The sequence below is a fragment of the Equus quagga genome, chromosome 4 (assembly GCF_021613505.1).
Source record: "Equus quagga isolate Etosha38 chromosome 4, UCLA_HA_Equagga_1.0, whole genome shotgun sequence".
NCBI classification, from domain to species: Eukaryota; Metazoa; Chordata; class Mammalia; order Perissodactyla; family Equidae; genus Equus; species Equus quagga.
Window position 1 is genome coordinate 27,376,801 of NC_060270.1, and position 19,149 is coordinate 27,395,949.

At 40.6% G+C, this 19,149-nt stretch overlaps 1 protein-coding gene across 7 annotated transcripts in view; it reads right to left on the reverse strand.

Moving 5' to 3' along the window:
* Positions 1-10,367: 10,367 nt before the first annotated feature.
* The window catches only part of DLG1 (discs large MAGUK scaffold protein 1), a 256,224-nt gene continuing 247,442 nt past the window's right edge, over positions 10,368-19,149 (reverse strand). For all 7 annotated transcript variants that reach the window (XM_046658376.1, XM_046658375.1, XM_046658374.1 and 4 more), the window contains 2 exons: positions 13,175-13,266; positions 10,368-12,201 (listed from right to left, as the gene is read on the reverse strand). In XM_046658376.1, coding sequence (XP_046514332.1) covers positions 12,095-12,201; positions 13,175-13,266 — 199 coding nt within the window. In that variant the 3' untranslated portion in view covers positions 10,368-12,094. The remainder of the gene's footprint in view (positions 12,202-13,174; positions 13,267-19,149) is intronic.

The window sequence follows — 19,149 nt, forward strand, 5'->3', positions numbered from 1 at the left end:
CGAAGCTCTGAGGCCGCAGAATTCATTCACCAGCCTCTCTTCAAGCACATATTGCGCAAAGGGCCTGGAGATACAGAGAAGAGCCCAGGTAGATACGGTCCTGGTGGGGAGGAGCCGGCAGTGAGGGATCTCACAGTCTAGACCACTGCCTTTCCTGGGGCCCAGAGAGGGGAAGTGACTTGCCCCGGGTCTCACATTTAATCAGAGACAGAGCGGGAACTAGAACCCAGGTCCCCAGCAGAGCCTGGCTCGTTCTGTCACGCTTTGAAAGATGGGAAGAAGACCAAAGAGGGAAAGGAGGAGGAAGCAGAAAAGGACAAAGAGGGAGATGAGAGGAGGGAGGAATGAAGAAGGGGAGAGAGGAAAGGTTTGGTTGTCTGTTTTTCTAGGCCCGTGGTTCTCCAAGGGTGGTCCCCAGACCAGCAGCATCAGCATCCCCTGGGAGCTTGTTAGCTATGCAGATTCTCAGGCACACCTCTGACCCACTGAGTCACAAACTCCAGGGGTAAGGCCAATAATCTGGTTTTGATTCTGGTGCACAGCAGAGTTTGAGAACAACGGTTCCAGAGGGACCAGAGCTGCACTTCTCCGCGTGTGGTGGGGACGTGGGGGCTGGGCTGCGGAAACAGTTACTCAGTCATCTGCCTCCATATTTGTCCTCACCGTTTGTCATCATCCCCTCAGGAGTACCCAGGAATGAGATGCTCCCTGTCTTGGGTAGAGGACATGTGTAATAAGAACACTGAGTGAGAGAGAAGGGACGTCTCGGGCTGAGTCCTCGAGCCTGCTCAGCTCCCTGGTGGAGGGAGCCCTGGCTCCTCGGCTCAGGCCGTAAAGCTGTTGCTTATCACACACTGTGTTACCTGTGCTGTCCTTCAGGAGACCTGAGCTCTACTCCTTTGTTATCACGGTGTGACCTTAGGCAAGTTCCTTCTCCTCTCTGGGCTTCAGTTTCCCTATATGTATAAGGCAAGTTATGATGGCTCTGATGTACCATTCTTCCTCCTCCAATAGCTGTCTGCTCTGGAGAATCCGAGGGGCATGTGTGGTGGAAGCTGTTTTTCCACCCTTAGCTGGATCCATTAGGAAGAAGGGCACTTCTTTTTTTCCTTTTTTTTTTTTTTAGGAAGGTTAGCCCTGAGGTAACATCTGCTGCCAATCCTCCTCTTTTTGCTGAGGAAGACTGGCCCTGAGCTAACATCCATGCCCATCTTCCTCTACTTTATATGTGGGATGCCTACCACAGCATGGCTTGCCAAGCAGTGCCATGTCCGCACCTGGGATCCGAACCGGCGAACCCCAGCCCCCGAAGCGGAACATGCGCACTTAACCACTGTGCCACCGGGCTTGCCCGGGGCACCTCTTTCTAATTCACACACATGGACTAGCAGGTGGCCCTGGCAGAGGGGCTATGGCCTGTCCTATGAGAATGGAATAAATAGAAGTGTGCTTAGCAAGCCTCACCCTCCTGACCATGAGGTTCAAGGCTCATTTTGTCACACTCCAGGAGCAACTGGAAGGTATTGGCAGGATGTATTCATTAAGTCATTCCTTTAGCAAAACTCCCGGTGACACTGATAAGGTGTCAGACAGCTACAACCAAAGAGCTTGGGTGAGTTCTTTCACAATGAGGTCCTTTTCCTGTCTGGGGAGTCTCTCCTCCGCTGTGACTCATCAGTGAGCCTGCTGTCTCTGGGCTCCAGGGGCTTCTACATCAGGCCCTCTTGCCCGGCCTTAGCATAGGCGTAACTTTGTACCGATACCTGTGTGTAATGGGGAACCCTGTCTCGGCTTGAGCCTGGATCCTGGATTTCTGGGTGCAGATACACCTGCGTGCATCAGAGGAATGGGCAGGATGCAACGACGGAATAATGAGCCAGTAATTTAACCCTCTATAAGTTGGTCTCCATTCTGGACTCATATTGAGGTTAGGGGGAGAGGATAAAAACTACAAGAAGTGACATCACTAACACTTCTGTAAGATGTTGGGGCCTAAGTGACACTGCTTTGGGACCCCTTGACCCCATTCCATAATATGAAATGCAAAGAGCTTTTCTCCACTCCGCCAAAGACTCAGCTCTGGCTCTCCAAGGATTCAGGGCGCCCCCAGCATGGAGCTTGCTTGTCAGGGAACTAGGGAACAGCAGCAGATGCCATGGGGTGGAACACACTAAAGACAGCCTCTGGGGACTCAGAAAGAAGAGGGCACCTTTGACAGGGGGCGGAGAACCCATATTGGCAGGTGGGGGCTAATGAGCCAGCAAAACGTGGATGAATAATTCTTTTACCCAGAATCTTAGGAAAATACCTATTTTTTCATTTCAACAAATCATAATTTATACTTTTTTATTTCTATGGGCTGGTAACGTCTTTGATTAACTAAGAACAAGTGCAAACAATTTTTATTCCGGGGGACACTTGGAAGGGCTGGTATACAAAGAGAAAATTAGGAATGGTGAACATTTGCAGCAGAAAATGTGTCAGCAGAGGATTTTACACCCCCGACTCCTGACAACATTCACAGCGTATTTATTGACTGGTTAATACATCTGAATTTGTATGTTGAGATCAAGAGTAGCCATGGAGAGCAAGTTTTGTGAATAAAAGCTTTTCCTCTTTAAAAGTATTTTCCCTATGCAGCTGAACCCAGGGGAAGGCTGCTCGTTTGGGCCACGTGATAATCGGTGTGTCAGCCTCTCAAAGCCCGAAGCTGCGCTGGTTCTTCTCTGGACTCCTGACAGGGTCTTAACATGGAGGATGATTTCTATTGAACGATTAAGTTTTAGGTTGTTATTAGCTATCGTTAAAGTATCTCATGCTGCTGACCGGGAAGGACTGAGAAGAGCTGCAGAATTTGGGGACCAGGAGGTCCCCAGACAGCTGTGTCTGAGCTGTCGCAGTGGCATGGCAGGGGCTGAGGCCTGGCCAGGAGGCTGAGCCCCACGAGGGCAGGGGCGGCACCTTGTCTACTGCCATTCCCAATGTCTGGCATTGTGTCTGGAATACAGTAGGCACTCAATAAGTGCTATTATTTATTATAAAAGAAGGGAAAAGTGGACAGGGTGTCTCTTTCCAGGTATTTGGCTGAGGAAGTTAGAGGGGAGGGCTTGTTCTCAGGGGATTGGAGTCAAGGGAAATTTCTATAGGACAGGAGACATTTGATCATTTGGTCAGAGCACAAGCAGCCCATGGAGGAAGGAGATGAAAGCTACAGGGAAAGGGGAATTGAGGAAGATGTGAGGACTAAGATCAGGAGGCAAAGCAGAGAGGGTAAGCTCGAAAGGAAAAGGGACAATGCTTCTCCCCTGGAGACGGGAAAGAAGACCACCGGAGGCCCCACCTGGGTCAAACCCGCAGTCACGTGTCAGTCTCCCAGCTAGAGCTCCATCTATTTTAATTATCACACACGAAAGTTTTCTTCCCTGAAAATTTTCCTTGCAGTCCAGATTTTAAAATGTAGGAGAGGATTAAAGGGCTCCGAGATTAACTCTGGAGACACAGCTTTAAAGCCATTAATCAATGTATTTCATTGAATGTAAGATTTAATCAGAGCGGAAACCAGATGAAAAGAGGTAAGGAGTAAAAAAGCAAAGTCAGGAGTCCTATATTTGGCTCTGCCACTAAGACTTTCAGAGAAATTATTCATACCTCAGCTACTTCCAAGGAGGGTTCCAGATGCTTATAATGAAAACATACGCGCAAGAAAGATAAAATTGAATCAAAAAGAGAAAAATCACAAAGTATGTTCAAGAAGGGAGATTATTATACCGGGAACCAGAAGGGAAAGGACTATAATTAAAGAAAAAATTTTGACTGATTTAGAGATTTATAGTCAGACCTTTTCATCCACTCCCATCCCCTCCTCCATCCCCCCAGCTCTGCCAATTTGCAAATGAAGGCACTGCCAACACTTACTCAAGGCTGTTTTCAGCCCATTACAAGCCACAGCGGTGAAGCCTGCCGTGCTGCACAGGCTCTGAAGCCAGGGAGCAGTGTGCTCTCATCACCTGCCATGGGTACCTCCCTGGGACAGAGGAATACAAAAAGGCCACCCAACCTGAGTCAGATCACACACCTAGAGGGGTAGACGCAGCCCAGGGAGCACATGCTCAGTGTTAAGGGGACACACATAAGTACCACAGGAATTCGGGCATGGAGGGCTGTAACTCGGAGGGTTCTGCAGGAGGGATTTAGCGTAGGCACTGAAGAAAGGTGGGCTCTGCTCAGGGGGCTTGGGTGGGGAGGCCACACAATTAGCAAGGCAGGAATTTGCATGACCAACAGCCACAGGACAGGCCCTGCAGAGGGCGTGTGAATGAGAGGTGCGATTGGGGAGGGGTGGGGGTAGACAATGAGCACATGCTTTGCTCCAGAACTATATGACACAGTGCGGGTCAGTGTGGATATAGGACCCATGCAGGTCAGAGAGCAGAGGAGAAGCACAATTCAAGCTGCATTCCAGGGCAAGTCATCTGCTGGATGGCTGGAGCAGCAAAGTAGAAGCTGGGAGATGACCCAAGGGGCCACTGCAAAAATCCAAGCCTATTTTAAGGGGGTGGGGGTGGGTTAAGGACCTGGATCGGAATGACGACAGTGGAAACGACAGCAAGAAAAACATGAAGAAATAGTAGTATTTGGTGACTGGATATTTAGGGAAGAGAAACGTCAAGAAGCACTAAGGTTAAAACTTGGGTGATGTATAACTATTAGCCACAGGTAGAAACACAGTTAAAAGGTTACTAAAGCTTGTTGCCAGTAAGGGTAAGTGAGGAGCATCAGATAAACTAGATCTGAACCAAGCAGCGAACTGTCAGAGAAAGAAAGGGATCTATCATCAATAGAGGTCTTTTCTAGACATACCACCACAGGGAAGTAGATATTTTTGATCAAACGACTCTCACAAGATTTAGGAAACGTTTTTGTACGGATTCACAGGGTGGAACATATGGGACTTTCATCTTGCCTTTAGTCCTCCCATCTGCGAGGTAAACGAACCTAATTTTAGACATCCTACAGAAAGATTACATCACCCCTTCTAATCTTTTCTTCCATTAGGAAACTCTATCTTGTTTCACATGCTAATTGTTTTGTGAGCTTCTGTATAGTTAAAAAAAATCATCCTATTCTAGTTAAAAACTGTCCAAATGAAATTGGTCATTAACAATTGATTAGCGGAAATAGGGATGAATAGATGCTCTAAACAAGTAGTTTATTCCTACTTTGGGTAAACACCCGTAGTTCCTAAGATTAGTCTAGAGCCTATTTAAAGGAGTGACCTAACCTTTTTTGAAAACACACACATGAGAAAACAAGTCATACTGTGCTAAGCGGTGGAAAGGCCGACAAGGCAGTGTGCTGTCTGCATGCGAAAGGGTCAAGTGTCAGACCAGTCAGGGGGCCAGCTGTGGTTCAAGGATTTCCTGTTTGCTGCACTAGAATTAGATTTCTGTTAATCACATAATATTAGTAAATTTAAGATGTGGAGAGGTTACCACCTAAAGAAAATTGGCAGGTAATAATTTTAAAAAACAAACTATAAGCCTTTGGTGTTCAACAAACTAGAGTTTCTCAAAAGATTAGGGCTGTCTCCATGGACGGTTTTCTAAATCGTAGGGTTATTAGATAATCTCACGTTTCACAAATGGCTGTTATCACTTGTTGCTCAGATTGTTTTGTTCTCATTTACTACTATCCTAACTAGACTACACTTATTTCCCCTAGGACACCAGCAATGAGAATCTGCCACTAGTCACTGGCACGTCCAGATATTGGATCATCCAAGCGTCATTCTTGGGTATTTGAAATTCTAAAAACTCTGAATTGCTTATTCTCGCAGTCTCCTACTTCAGGCACAAATTTGTTCTGTAACCAGGCTCTTGGGATCTATTATTCCGCATTTAAGATGAAAGGCTCCTGTGCAACTGCCAAAATGTGTGGATGCTCACAGCAGAGATGGAGGTAGGGTGGGGGATGGCCCATCATGGCTGTCAGATCAGAAACCCATTTCTGCTGCTTCTCCTTGTTCCTACAGGCCTGGAGTTGCAAACAAGTACAGAAATATAGTGGGAAAACTGGAAATAATCCAAAAGTCCTTCAACCAGTGAATGGATAAATGAACTGTGACACATTCACAAAATGAAATACTACTTGGCAATGAAAAGTAAACTGCTGATACATGCAGCAACATGGATGAATCTTGGATACATTTTGCTAAGAACCCACATCCCAAGTGCTACATCAGATAGGATTCCATTTAAATGACATTCTGGGAAAGGCAAAACTATAGGCACTGACATGAGATTAGTGGTCATCAGAAGTCAGGGGTGGCAGGAGGTATTGACTACATAGGGACAAGCACAAGAGGAATGTTTGAGACAATGGAACTGTTCTGTATGTTCAATTGTGGGAGTGGTTACACAACTCTATGCATGTGTCAAAACTCATAGAATTGTACACCATAAAGAGAACTTTACTATACATAAAAAATATACATAAGAAAGTTAGGATAGTGGCTTCTCTTGGAGTAGGAATAGTGACTAGAAGGTAGCTGTGGGGGGCACCTGGGATGCTGGTCGTGTTCTGCTTTTTGAGCTTTATGCTAGTTATTACATGGGCGATGTTGGTTTGTAAAAATTCACTGAGGTATATATACACTGACAATATTAATACATTTTATATGTGTATATTATACTTTATTTTCTGAGGAAGATTAGCCCTGAGCTAACATCTGTGCCCATCTTCCTCTACTTTATATGTGGGACGCCTGCCACAGCATGGCTTGGTAAGCAGTGTTAGGGTTTGAACTGGCGAACCCTGGGCCACTGAAGTGGTGTGTGCAAACTTCACTGGTACACCACCAGGCCGCCCCCTGTTATACTTTAATAAAAACAAAGAAACCTGGTGGGAGGGAATTCTAGCGTTCACTGTCCTCTTGTCTTCCTCCCCTAATTCTTCCTATATCTGTTTAGTTTAAATAGAAACCACTAGAAAAACCATAGTGTGAAACTCTCCCTGGTCAGGGTGGTACTTGTTGCTAAGCCTCAAACAATAATACCAGGTTACCTGACCACCAAGTTCACAATGCTGTCTAGGAGACCAGGATTTTTTTTGCCAGCTCTCAGTAACTATATCTGGGGGTGGAATGGAGAAAGAGCTGGTAGTGGAAAGACGAGAAAGCAGTCAATGAGTAAGCAGTGACTACAGTCATGCATCCCTTAACGATGGACACGTGTTCTGAGAAATGCGTCCTTAGGCAATTTCATCGTCATGTGAGCACCACAGAGTGTACTTAAACAAACCCGGATAGTATAGCCTACCGCACACTTAGACTACATGGTACTAATCTTGCGGGACCACCATGGTATATGCAGTCTATCATTGAGTGAAACATCAGTTATGCAGCACATGACTGTCTTCTATTCTTAGTCAAATTGAATGAAAGAATATATTTCTTATCCGGGCAATTTAAGTAGTTCTTATTAGGCCTGTTTCTAGACTCTCAATGTCCTGGAGAATTGCTAAGGACTGTTGGGTCTAGTACCATGCAGAGATGTGAGAATGGCTTATAAAATCTTGAAGTCTTCCAGTTCCATGTTTAAGGTTGAGTTAGGACAGGTCAAAGTCACACCATCTCCGACAAAGCGTAAGTGTCCTTAGAAGAAGAGATGAGTAAACATGATTATAGGGACCGAAATGTAAATAATTTAACTAAAACTCTGTCAAAGAAAATTTCTCTATAGATAACGAAGAATGGTGGACCATATTCTTCCATCTTCTGCTACCAACCGTAACACACTTAAGAGCGAAGGGAAGAACAGGTATTGAGTCAAGTTACCCGACGCTGTGACTGGTGTTTGGTACACGCTATTTTATTTAACCCTTATAACAATCCTGCAAAGCAGTCATTCAAATTCCATTTAAAATATGTCAAAATGAAGGCTCAGGTTAATCTATACAAGGGGAGTTGGAACAATTCCAGGCTTCTGATTCCAAAGGAACAGGGAATTAACTTTCAGAGTATGCTATGTGCTCACTCCCTTTATCTGTAATCTTATTGGTTCTCAAAATATCTCCATTTTACAGACAAGTAAACAGAAAGAGGGAGGACAGCGTGCCCAAGGTTAGCTATAGAACCAGTAAGAGGCAGAGCTGGCATTCAAATTGAGCTCTGATCCACAGCCCACAGTCTCCACATTACGGTCTTCTGCTGCCAAGGCCAGGGAGAGCTATCCTGTGCAGTTCTGGAGGGAGACACACGGCATCTTCAACATTGGACTGAAACACCAGACAATCTAAAACTTGAGTCAGAAAAGTGATGATCCTCATGCTTTCCCGACACACACACCTCAACACAATCTCTTAAATTTACTTATTTACTTTCTTTTAATCAGTAATTCAAACCTCCAGGGTCTGAATAACCCAATAAATTGAGCTCACAGCATGGGAGGAAAAGAAACTGTTATGGTAGAAAGACCACCGTTCCAGGAGCCGGGAGGGAAAGGCTCTACCCCTCGCCCTGCGCCTGATTCGCAGTGTCACTGGCTCACGCACAGGGATCTCCAGGATTGTTTCACCACATGTAAACTGGGAGTATTCAAGGCAGAGAATCTTGGAGGCTAACTGTTCACTCTCATACTTTAGAAAACAAATTTTGTTATTAGTGAAGGCCCCAAGTTGCCGTCTTTGGAGTTTACAGACTATGGAGTGGCTGAGCAGGTACTGGTAAGCAGAGTGTACTCTGCCGCAGTGGGCTCTGCGAGCTGGCTTCCCTCGTTCTTTGAGGAGCCCCAGGCAGATCCAGAACAGGAAAGCAAGCAGAAATGTGGAGTTACGTTTTAGAGGTTTTTATTTTTTTTTAAGATTTTATTTTTTTTTCCTTTTTCTCCCCAAAGCCCCTCGGCACATAGTTGTACATTCTTCGTTGTGGGTCCTTCTAGTTGTGGTATGTGGGACGCTGCCTCAGCGTGGTTTGATGAGCAGTGCCATGTCCGCGCCCAGGATTCGAACTGATGAAACACTGGTCCGCCTGCAGCGGAGCGCGAGAACTTAACCACTCGGCCACGGGGCCAGCCCCACAGAGGTTTTTATTTTTTGCCAACTTAAGGATATTAAGAAGCATATTAAAAAATATGGACTATTTCATAAACCATTTGAAATGGTAATATCCCCTGTGTATTACAATAGTAGGCTTTTTCTAATGAATACGGGTTTATTTTTGGTTCTAGAGAAGTTCTTTGTACATCACTGTGGCAGTGTTATGCTGACTTGTTTCCTACAAACAGTCCTTTCAGTTGTGATGGGAATGACTTGTTCTATGGGTCTGTCCTTACTTATTGTGTGACTCTGGGCAAGGAGCTTTATCTAAGTCTTTCTTTATCTGTAAAGGGGAACTAAAATAACCTAAGTCACAGCGCCGTACATACCAGGGGCTGAAAACGAGGCAGCACAGAGATTAGGAAGAACTGGGCAGAGACTCGGATACAAGCACCGAGTGCTGCCTCTTACCAACTAAGTCGTCCTGGACGGGTGAATTCACTGAAGCCTTACAGTGGGGCTAGGAACTCTTACCTTCTTTTCTTAAAATTAAATGATAATATACTAAAGTAGCTGTTGCATAGTAGCACTAAGCAATTAGTACTTTTATTAATAATTCTATACAATCTAGAAAGCTGCACAAAAGTATTTTCTTACCAAAAAAAAGCACTTAACAAGGAGATCCAGAAAGCAAGATAACATACAACTTAACACATAAATGGCATCATTTTATAATCTCTTGATATGTTACATGTGATCAGGAAATACTTCAAAATGGCTTACACTGGGTCTTGCTGTAAGGTGATTTCTGGGGCGCTCTTTTTTTTTTTTTTTTTTTTGGAGGAAGATTAGCCCTCAGCTAACTACCGCCAGTCCTCCTCTTTTTGCTGAGGAAGCCTGGCTCTGAGCTAACATCCGTGCCCATCTTCCTCTAGTTTATACGTGGGACGCCTACCACAGCATGGCTGCCAAGCAGTGCCATGTCCGCACCCGGGATCCGAACCAGCGAACCCCGGGTCGCCGAGAAGCGGAACGTGCGAACTTAACCGCTGCGCCACCGGGCCGGCCCCTGGGGCTCTTGAGATCATTTCACAATACTTTTCTTCTAGTATGTTTACGTTTGGTAACAACCTACTATATTTGGTGTTAACAGCTATAGTATATATTTCAATGTGTTAACATACTCAGTTCTAAAACCTACAGAAGAAATTTTGATTAGGCTGCCTAAAGGCTCTTGAATTCAGTTTCTAAATTACATGATGCTGCAAATTGTTCCAAGAAGACATTAGCTTGTAAAATAATTTTCTCTTTCAGAATTCAAGACACATTTAACATATGGATTTTACAATAAAGTTTATTAGCTGTTCTCCTCTTTCTCATAAATGGAATGGATAATGTTGATAATTTTTTACAAACCAGTACTCATTTGTTTAAGAAACTGTAATGAGGAGGTTGTCAAAAACACATATTTAATAAACAACTCCAAAAAAGCAATGGGAAGCCAAACAATATTATTAATATAAAAGACCAGAGAAATTGATTTCTGAAATCGTATCTACCTTTCACTAAAATTTCTTAAAATTGCTCACCATAAAGATCTGTGCAACTCTAGCGCAGAGCAGCTACGAGAGATGAAGAGGTGTGCAGTCTGGGGGAAAACACTCACACACACGAGGCTTTTGCCTGTTTGCCTATTAATGAAAGGAGAACTGGAAGGAGGCAGAGGACCAGATCCAAACCCAATGACAAGAATAAGAGTAACAACAACAAAAAAAACCAGGAGCCATTTGAAAACTTTTGTAGAAAAGAGGAGAACACGCCCATACTTTTACTTGTAATCTAATTTCCCTAAAGGTTTCTTTCCACAACCACCATACCCCTGGTTCTCAGTTCACATGATTAAGGAAGATAAAGTCTAATCAATTAATACTTAATTTAAAAAAACCAAACAAAAAGAGTAGGTGGCAAAAGAAAAAATATATTTTAAATATATATATATATGTTTGTGTGTGTGCAACTATGTAAAGAAAATAATTCCCATAGTTACAGAGTTTAAAGAAAGTTTTATATATATTTATATATATATATTTTATTATAACAAAATAGGCAGTTATTGTGGGTAAAATATTCATTAAAATCTGACCCCTAAGAATACATTTAGAGTTTTATTAGGAATTGGACTCCTCTTCCATTGCCATAATGATTATTACGTCACCACTGTAATGTCCGTCTTGTCTGTACTATGTCTATGAAATATTCTCAACCTTACACGTAAAAGGTGAGCTCCCCTAGCACCTAAACATGGCCTCAATTCAGAAAATGTGATGATCATTATGTATCAACAACTTTTGGAAGACACTATAAATAGTGTTGCACAAGTAGATTAAAAACATTTAAACATTGCTATTCCTAGCAAATGTATCAGAAAAAAAAACACTCAAACAATAAAAGACTTTAAGAACTCTTATGAAAAATGAATATCCCTTGTGAAATTATGAAAGTTAACCCAGACATTAATTTTGAAATTAAAAAACATATATTTCCTTATATATTCCTATAATGAAATATTTGCTTTGATAACAGAAGTCAATTGAGAAAGGACTTGAAAGCTAATACATTGGCCAAACCATGCTATTAAAGTTAAGCGTGCATTGTTGCTCAAAGTTTACTAAATCACTGATTAAAACCACTGTTCTTTCATTTATACTGAAATTTGAAAAGAATGTATATAAAGCTTTTCTGAAAATCTCTTAAAGTTACTTTCCCTTAAACATTAAGGAATTCTACCACAATTTCCCCATCTCCCCAAATCCTTAATAGCTGGTCAGGCCATTCCATCTTCAGTTCTGAAAAATGGCCACGAACCAACAGTGATAGAAAATAATACAGATGCTACAACTGGAAGGAGACACTCGATGTCAAAAGTAAGTGTAGCTGCAGACCATGATGAGTGGGATATGGTGCAGCACGGGAGGAGGACCGAAGACAGACTCCAGAAGGAAGGGCAAAGGAGAGTCAAAGAAAATAAGACGGTGGAAAAGAGAAACAGAAACATCAGTCCTCATAACTTTTCTTTTGCTGGAACCCAGATGTAAGGACCAGACTGTTCTTCTATGATCTGCTTCACTTGGTTGTAAATGTCTTCCAGCGTATCTCCCTGTACAATAGCTGTAATGATGCAAACAAAATCAGAAATCTCCATTAATCATCTATCTTCACCACTACAATTATTGGTGAAATAGCATAAGCGAAATCTTAGAAACAGTTACTCATCCAGAAGAGACACCATTTACATATTGTTTGCTTAGTAAAAACTGCTCATTTCATTAATTTTCTTATTGGAAAAATATAAACATTTTTATTTTAAAAATTGATCAAAAAGTAGGACTTGGTGATTTTTACTTTGTGTATTGGGGAAATACACACTAAAGTATTTAGAGGCAAACAAAAGGGCATCTGTCTGCAACTTACTCTTAAATGTTTCAGAAAAAAATCATAAATGTGGTAAAATGTTAACATCTGGGGAACATGGCTGAAGAGTGTATGAGACTTGCCAGTACCATTCCTGTGATTTTTCTGTAAGTCTGAAATTATTAAAAAAAAAAGAAAAAAGAAAAAAAGCATAGGGGTTACCCTACCACGATACTCATGGTACTCAGTGTGAACACCAAGTATAAGCTGATCATTATTTCAAACAAACAAATGACAATAACAAAAACTTGTCCAAATGTATCAAAGGAATAATTTAAAGGACAAAATGAATGAGACAAGATTGTTTGGGAATTGCTGCCCACTCTTTCCTTTTTAAACAAATAATATTTTAAAATGGGTCAAAATTTACAAAGGATAAGAGAAAAGTCAGTTTCATGGAAGAAATCTGGTCTGAATCTATTTTTCTCCCATCAGGTATGAATTATTCCTATACATGCTGTCCTAATCAACAATTTAAGAGATAACAAATTTTAGGATTCCCCATCACCCTGCCTAGCTTAAATGAATTATTCTGAAAATGACAGGACTAATTACTACTAATCACTACTGGTAGATGTGGGCATAGTTCAAAATCCATTTCAATGCATCAGTTCATATTGTTCCAAAGCAAAATTCTACCATTAAGGGCACTGCCACACATGATGCCAACCTGTGAAATGTTCAGTAAATTCTTGCTCCAGTTTCATGGCTCTCTCAAACGTCTTTCTGGCCTGTTCTTCTGTTAGACGCTTATTCATTTCCCTGGACAAATACATTTAGACATTGGTAATTACTACACTACGATACTTTTTGAAAAAAGATGACAAAGGAGAGAAGACACACAAAAAAAATCACGAAAAGTTGAGCTCTGTTGAAAATACGTCATTGAAAACAAGATTCAGTCACTAAATTTATAGCTTTATACCTCGGAATGACAGAAGGGTTTCAACACAATTTTGCCTTGGCTCAACGCAGCCAAAAAAACTATGCATTAATTTGACAGTTTTGACTTTGATGAAAGTTTCATATTAAACTATGACATGCAGATCTACCTATTAATTTATAGACAATAAAGGGGACACATGAAATTATTAAACAACACTGAGATGGCAATCAGCAAAATACAGTCTGGGGAAAACTCTGCAGAAGAAGAGAGATGGAAGAAGAAGCTATAGATTAAAAGACTTAATTGTCATGAACAGACCTTATTTGGAACTTGATTCAAACAAACAAATAAAAAAAACATAAACAAAACTAACGAAACAATCAGGAAAATAATTATCTGATGATATAAAAAGATTTTTGCTCTAAGTATGATAACAGTAATGTTTTTAAAGAAGGAATTCTTATCTGTAAAATATATACTGAAATGGATGACATGATATAATATCTTGGATTTGTTTCAAAATAACCTGGAGTGGAAGGGTAAGGAGGTGGGGGATGGATGAAACAAGATTGGTCACAGCTGTTGATTACTGTTCTTGCTGATGATGGGTATATGGGAGTTTGTTCCCAACTTAAGAGGGAAAGTTTTCAATATTTCACCATTAAATACGACGTTTGCTTTGATATTTGATAGATGACATTCATCAGATTAAGGAAAGTCCCTTCTATTCACAGTTTACAAAATGCTTTTGTCATGAATGGATGCTAATTTTATTGAATGCTTTTTCTGCATTTATTAAAATGACCATATGCTTTTATTCTTAAAATCTGTTAATGAGGTACACTACACTGATTTCTAAAAGTTAATTAAAAACTGTGGTAAAACGTACATAACACAAAAGTTACCACTTTAACCTCTTCTAAGTGTATAGTCCAGTGGCATTAGTAACTTTACATTGTGCAACCACCGCCACTATCCATCCCTACAGTTCTTTTCATCTCGTTAAACCAAAACTCCATACCTATAAAACATGTCTCCCATTCTTGCCTCCCCTCAATCCCTGGCAACCACCATTATACTTTGTCTCTATGATTCTGACTACTCTAAGCACCTCACGTAAGTGGAATCCTAAGTATTTGCCTTTTTGTGGCTGGCTTGTTTTTTTTTTTAAAGATTTTATTTTTCCTTCTCCTCAAAGACCCCCAGTACCTAGTTGTATATTTTAGTTGTGGGTCCTCCTATTTGTGGCACGTGGGATGCTGCCTCAGCATGGTTTGATGAGCTGTGCTAGGTCCTTGCCCAGGATCTGAACTGGTAAAACCCTGGGCCACTGAAGCAGAGCGCACAAACTTAACCACTCAGCCACCGGGCTGGCCCCTGTGGCTGGCTTTTCACTTAGCATAATGTCTGCAAAGTTTGTCCATGTTGTAACATATTGCAGAATTTCCTTCCTTTGTATGTATAGACCACATTTTGCTTATCCATTCATCCACTGATGGACACTTGGGTTTCTTCTATGTTTTAGCTCTTGTGAATAATGCCACTATGAGAACATGCATGTCTTTTCAAGACCCTGCTTCCAATTCTTTTGGGTATATACCCAGAAGTGGAATTGCTGGATCATATGGTAGTTCTATTTTTAATTTATTGAGGAAGCACCATACTATTTTCACAGTGGCAGTACCATTTTACATTCCCACCAACAATGCATGAGAGTTCCAATTTTTCTACATCCTCACCAGCACTTGTTTTCTGTTTTTTTTTTTTTTTTGATAGTAACCATTCTAATGTGTCTGAGGTGGTTGTCTCACTGTAATTTTGATTTGCATCTCCCTAATGATTAGTGATGTTGAATATCTTATGTGCTTGTTGCCCATTTGTATATCTTCTTTGGAGAAATGTCTATTCAAGTCCTTTGCCCATTATGAATCAAGTTGCTTGGTTTTTTGTTAAATTTTAGGAGTTTTCTATACATTAATCCCTTATCACATAGATAATTTGCAAATATTTTCTCCCATTTTGTGGGTTTCCTTTTTACTCTGCAGATAGTATCTTTGTTTTGTTTTGTTTTTTTTTTTTTTGAGGAAGATTAGCCCTGAGCTAACTACTGCCAGTCCTCCTCTTTTTGCTAAGGAAGCCTGGCTCTGAGCTAACATCGGTGCCCATCTTCCTCTAGTTTATACGTGGGACGCCTACCACAGCATGGCTGCCAAGCAGTGCCATGTCCGCACCCGGGATCCGAACCAGCGAACCCCAGGCCGCCGAGAAGCGGAACGTGCGAACTTAACCGCTGCGCCACCGGGCCGGCCCCCTGCGGATAGTATCTTTTGATGCACAAATTTTAAAAAAATTTTAGGAAGTCCAATTTGTCTTTTTTTCTTTTGTTACCTGTGCCTTTGGTGTCATATCCCAGAAATCATGGTCAAATGCAAAGTTGTGAAGCTTTTGTGCTGCGCCCTCTCCTAAGAGCTTTATTGTTTTAGGTTTTACATTTAGGTCCTTGATCCATTATGTGTTAATTTTTGTATATGGTGTTAAGTAAGGGTCCACCTTTATTCTTTTGCACATGGATATCCAGTTTTGCCAGCATCAGTTGTTGAAAAGACTGTCCTTTACCCCATTGAATAGTCCTGCATCCTTGTCAAAAATCAACTGACCATTTATGTGAGGATTTATTTCTGAGCTCTCTAATTCTACTCCATTGGTCTGTATATCCGTCTTTATGCCAGTATCACACTGTTTTGATTACTGTAGGTTGGTAGTAAACTTCGAAATCAGAAAGCGTGTGTCTTCCAGTTCTTTTGTTCTTTTTAAAGATTATTTTGGCTGTTTGGGGTCTCCTGAGATTCCATACAAATTTTAGTATGGGTTTTTCTATTTCTGCAAAAAATGTTACTGGGATTTTGACAGGGATTGCACTGAACCTGTATATCACTTTGGGTAGTATTGACATTTTAACAATATTAAGTATTTTAATCCATGAACATGGGAGGTGTTTCCATTTAATTATATTGTCTTTAATTTCTTTCAGCACTATTTTCTAGTTTTCAGCATGCAAATCTTTCACCTCCTTGGTTAATTCCTAAGTATTTTATTCCTTCTGATGCAGTAAGTGAAACTGTTTTTATAATTTCCTTTTCAGATTGTTCACTGTCCATATATAGAAATGCAACTGTTTTCTTTGTGTTGACTTCGTGTGCTGCTACTTTGAAGAACTTATTAGTGCTGATAGTTCTTATACGGAGTCTTTAGAATTTTCTACAGATAAGATCGTACCATCTGCAAACAGTCGTAATTTTATTTCTTCCTTTCCAATTTTGGATGTCTTTTTTTTCCTTGCCTAACTCCTCTGGCTAGAACTTCCAGTACTATGTTGAATAGAACTGGTGAAAGCAGCATCCTTGCCTTGTTCCTCATCTCAGAGGAAAAGCTTTGTGTTTCATCAACAAGTATGAAATTTGCTGTGGATTTTTCATACATGGCTTTTATCAGGTTGAGGTAGTTTCCTTCTACTCCAATTTTGTTGCGTGTTTTTATCATGAAAGTGTGTTGGATATCGTCAAATGCTTTTTCTGCATCAGTTGAGATGATTGTGTGTTTATTCCCCTTCACTTGTTGATGTTGTGTATTATACTGATCGATTTTCTTAAGTCAAACTGTCCTTGCATTCCAGGAACAAATCCCACTTAGTCATGGTGTATAATCCTCTTAATATGTTGGTGAATTCTATTTGCTAGTATTTTGTTGAGGATTTTTGCATCAATGTTCATAAGGGATAGTGGTCTGCAGTCTTCTTTTCTTGTGATGTGTCTGTATGACTTTTGTATCAGGACAATGCTGGCCTCTTAGAATGAGTTGGGAGGTGTTTCTTCCTCTTCAAAGTTTGAGAAGAATTGACATTAATTCTTTTAATGTTTGGTAAAATTCACCAGTGAAGCCATGGGCTTTTCAAGGTCCCGGGCTTTTTTTTGCTGGGAATTTCTGATTACCAATTCAATCTCCTTACTAGTTATAGGTCTATTCAGATTTCCTATTTGTTTGTGAGTTAGTTTTGTAGGTTTTGTTTCTAAAAATTTGTCCATCTAGGTTATCCAATTTTTTGGTGCACAACTGTTCATAGTGTTCTTATAACCCTTTTTATTTCTGGAGAATTGGTAGTAATGTTCCCACTTTAATTTCAGATTTTAGTTATTTGAGTCTTTTTTTCTTAGTTCATCCAACTAAAGATTTGTCATTTTCTGCTGATCTTTTCGAAGAACCAACTTTTGGTTTCATTGATCTATTTCTCGTTTTCTATTCTCTATTTTGTTGATCTCTGCTCTAATCTTTATTTCCTTCCTTCTGTTAGCTTTGATTTAGTAGGTTTTTTTCCCCTAGTTCCTTAATTTGTAAAATTAGGTTGTTGATTTGAGGTCTTCCTTGTTCTTTTTTTTTATAACATAAATACCTATAAACTTCCCCCTTACCACTGCTTTTGCTGCATCTTGTAAGTTTTGGTACGTTCTGTTACTGTTTTCATTCGTCTCTAAGTATTTTCTAATTTCCCTTGTGATTTCTTCTTTGATCCACTGATTGTTTAAAAGTGTGCTGTTTAATTTCCACAAATTTGTGAATTTTCCAGTTTTACTTTTGTTATATTGATTTCTAACTTCATCCTGTTATGATCAGAAGATATTTTTATGTTACCTATCTTTTGATATCTACAGAGACTTACTTAGTGGGCTAACACATGATCTATTCTGGAAAATGTCCCATGTGCACTTAAGAAGAATGCATACTCTGTGGTTGTGGGGTAGAGTGTTCTGTATGTCTCTTGGGTCTAGTTCGTTTACTGTGTTGTATAAGTCCTCTATTTCCTTACTTATCTACTGTCTGGTTGTTCATTCCATTATTGTGAGTGGGGTATTAAGGTCTCCAACTATTACTGTAGAACTATCTGGGGCTGACCCTGTGGCTGAGTGGTTAAGTTCGTGCGCTCTGCTTTGGTGGCCCAGGGTTTCACTGGTTTGGGTCCTGGGCACGGACACGGCACCGCTCATCAGGCCACATTGAGGCAGCATACCACATGCCACAGATAGAAGGACCCACAACTAAAATATATAACTATGTACAGGTGGGATTTGGGGAGGAAAAAAGCAGGAAAAACAAAAGATTGGCAACAGTTGTTAGCTCAGGTTCCAATCTTTAAAAAAAAACCTATTTTTCCCTTCAATTATGTCAGTGTTTCCTTCATATAGTTTGATGATTTGTCATTAGGTACATAAACATTTATAACTGTTATATCATCTTGCCTTTCTGAACTTTTTATTAATATATAATGTCCTCCTTGCTGCATGTAGCCTTTTTTTGACTTAAAGTCTATTTAGTCTGATATTAGCATAGCCCTCCTACTCTCTTTTGGTTACTAATTGCATGAAATATCTTCTCCCATCCTTTCACTTTCAACTTGTTTGTCTTTGGATCTTGTGTTTTATCCATTTTACCAATCTCTGTCTGTTGATGGGAGAGTTTAATCCATTTACATTTAAAGTAATTACTGAAAAGGAAGGACTTACTTCTGTCATTGTGCTATTTCTTTTCTATATGCCCTGTAGCTTTTTTGCCCCTTATTTCCCGCATTCCTGTCTTCTTTTGTGTTTAGTTGATTTTTTGTAGTGGAACATTAAAATTCCTTTCTCATTTCCTTTTGTATATATTCTGCAGCTATTTTCTTTGTGGTTACCATGGGGATTACATTTAACATTCTAAAGTTATAATAC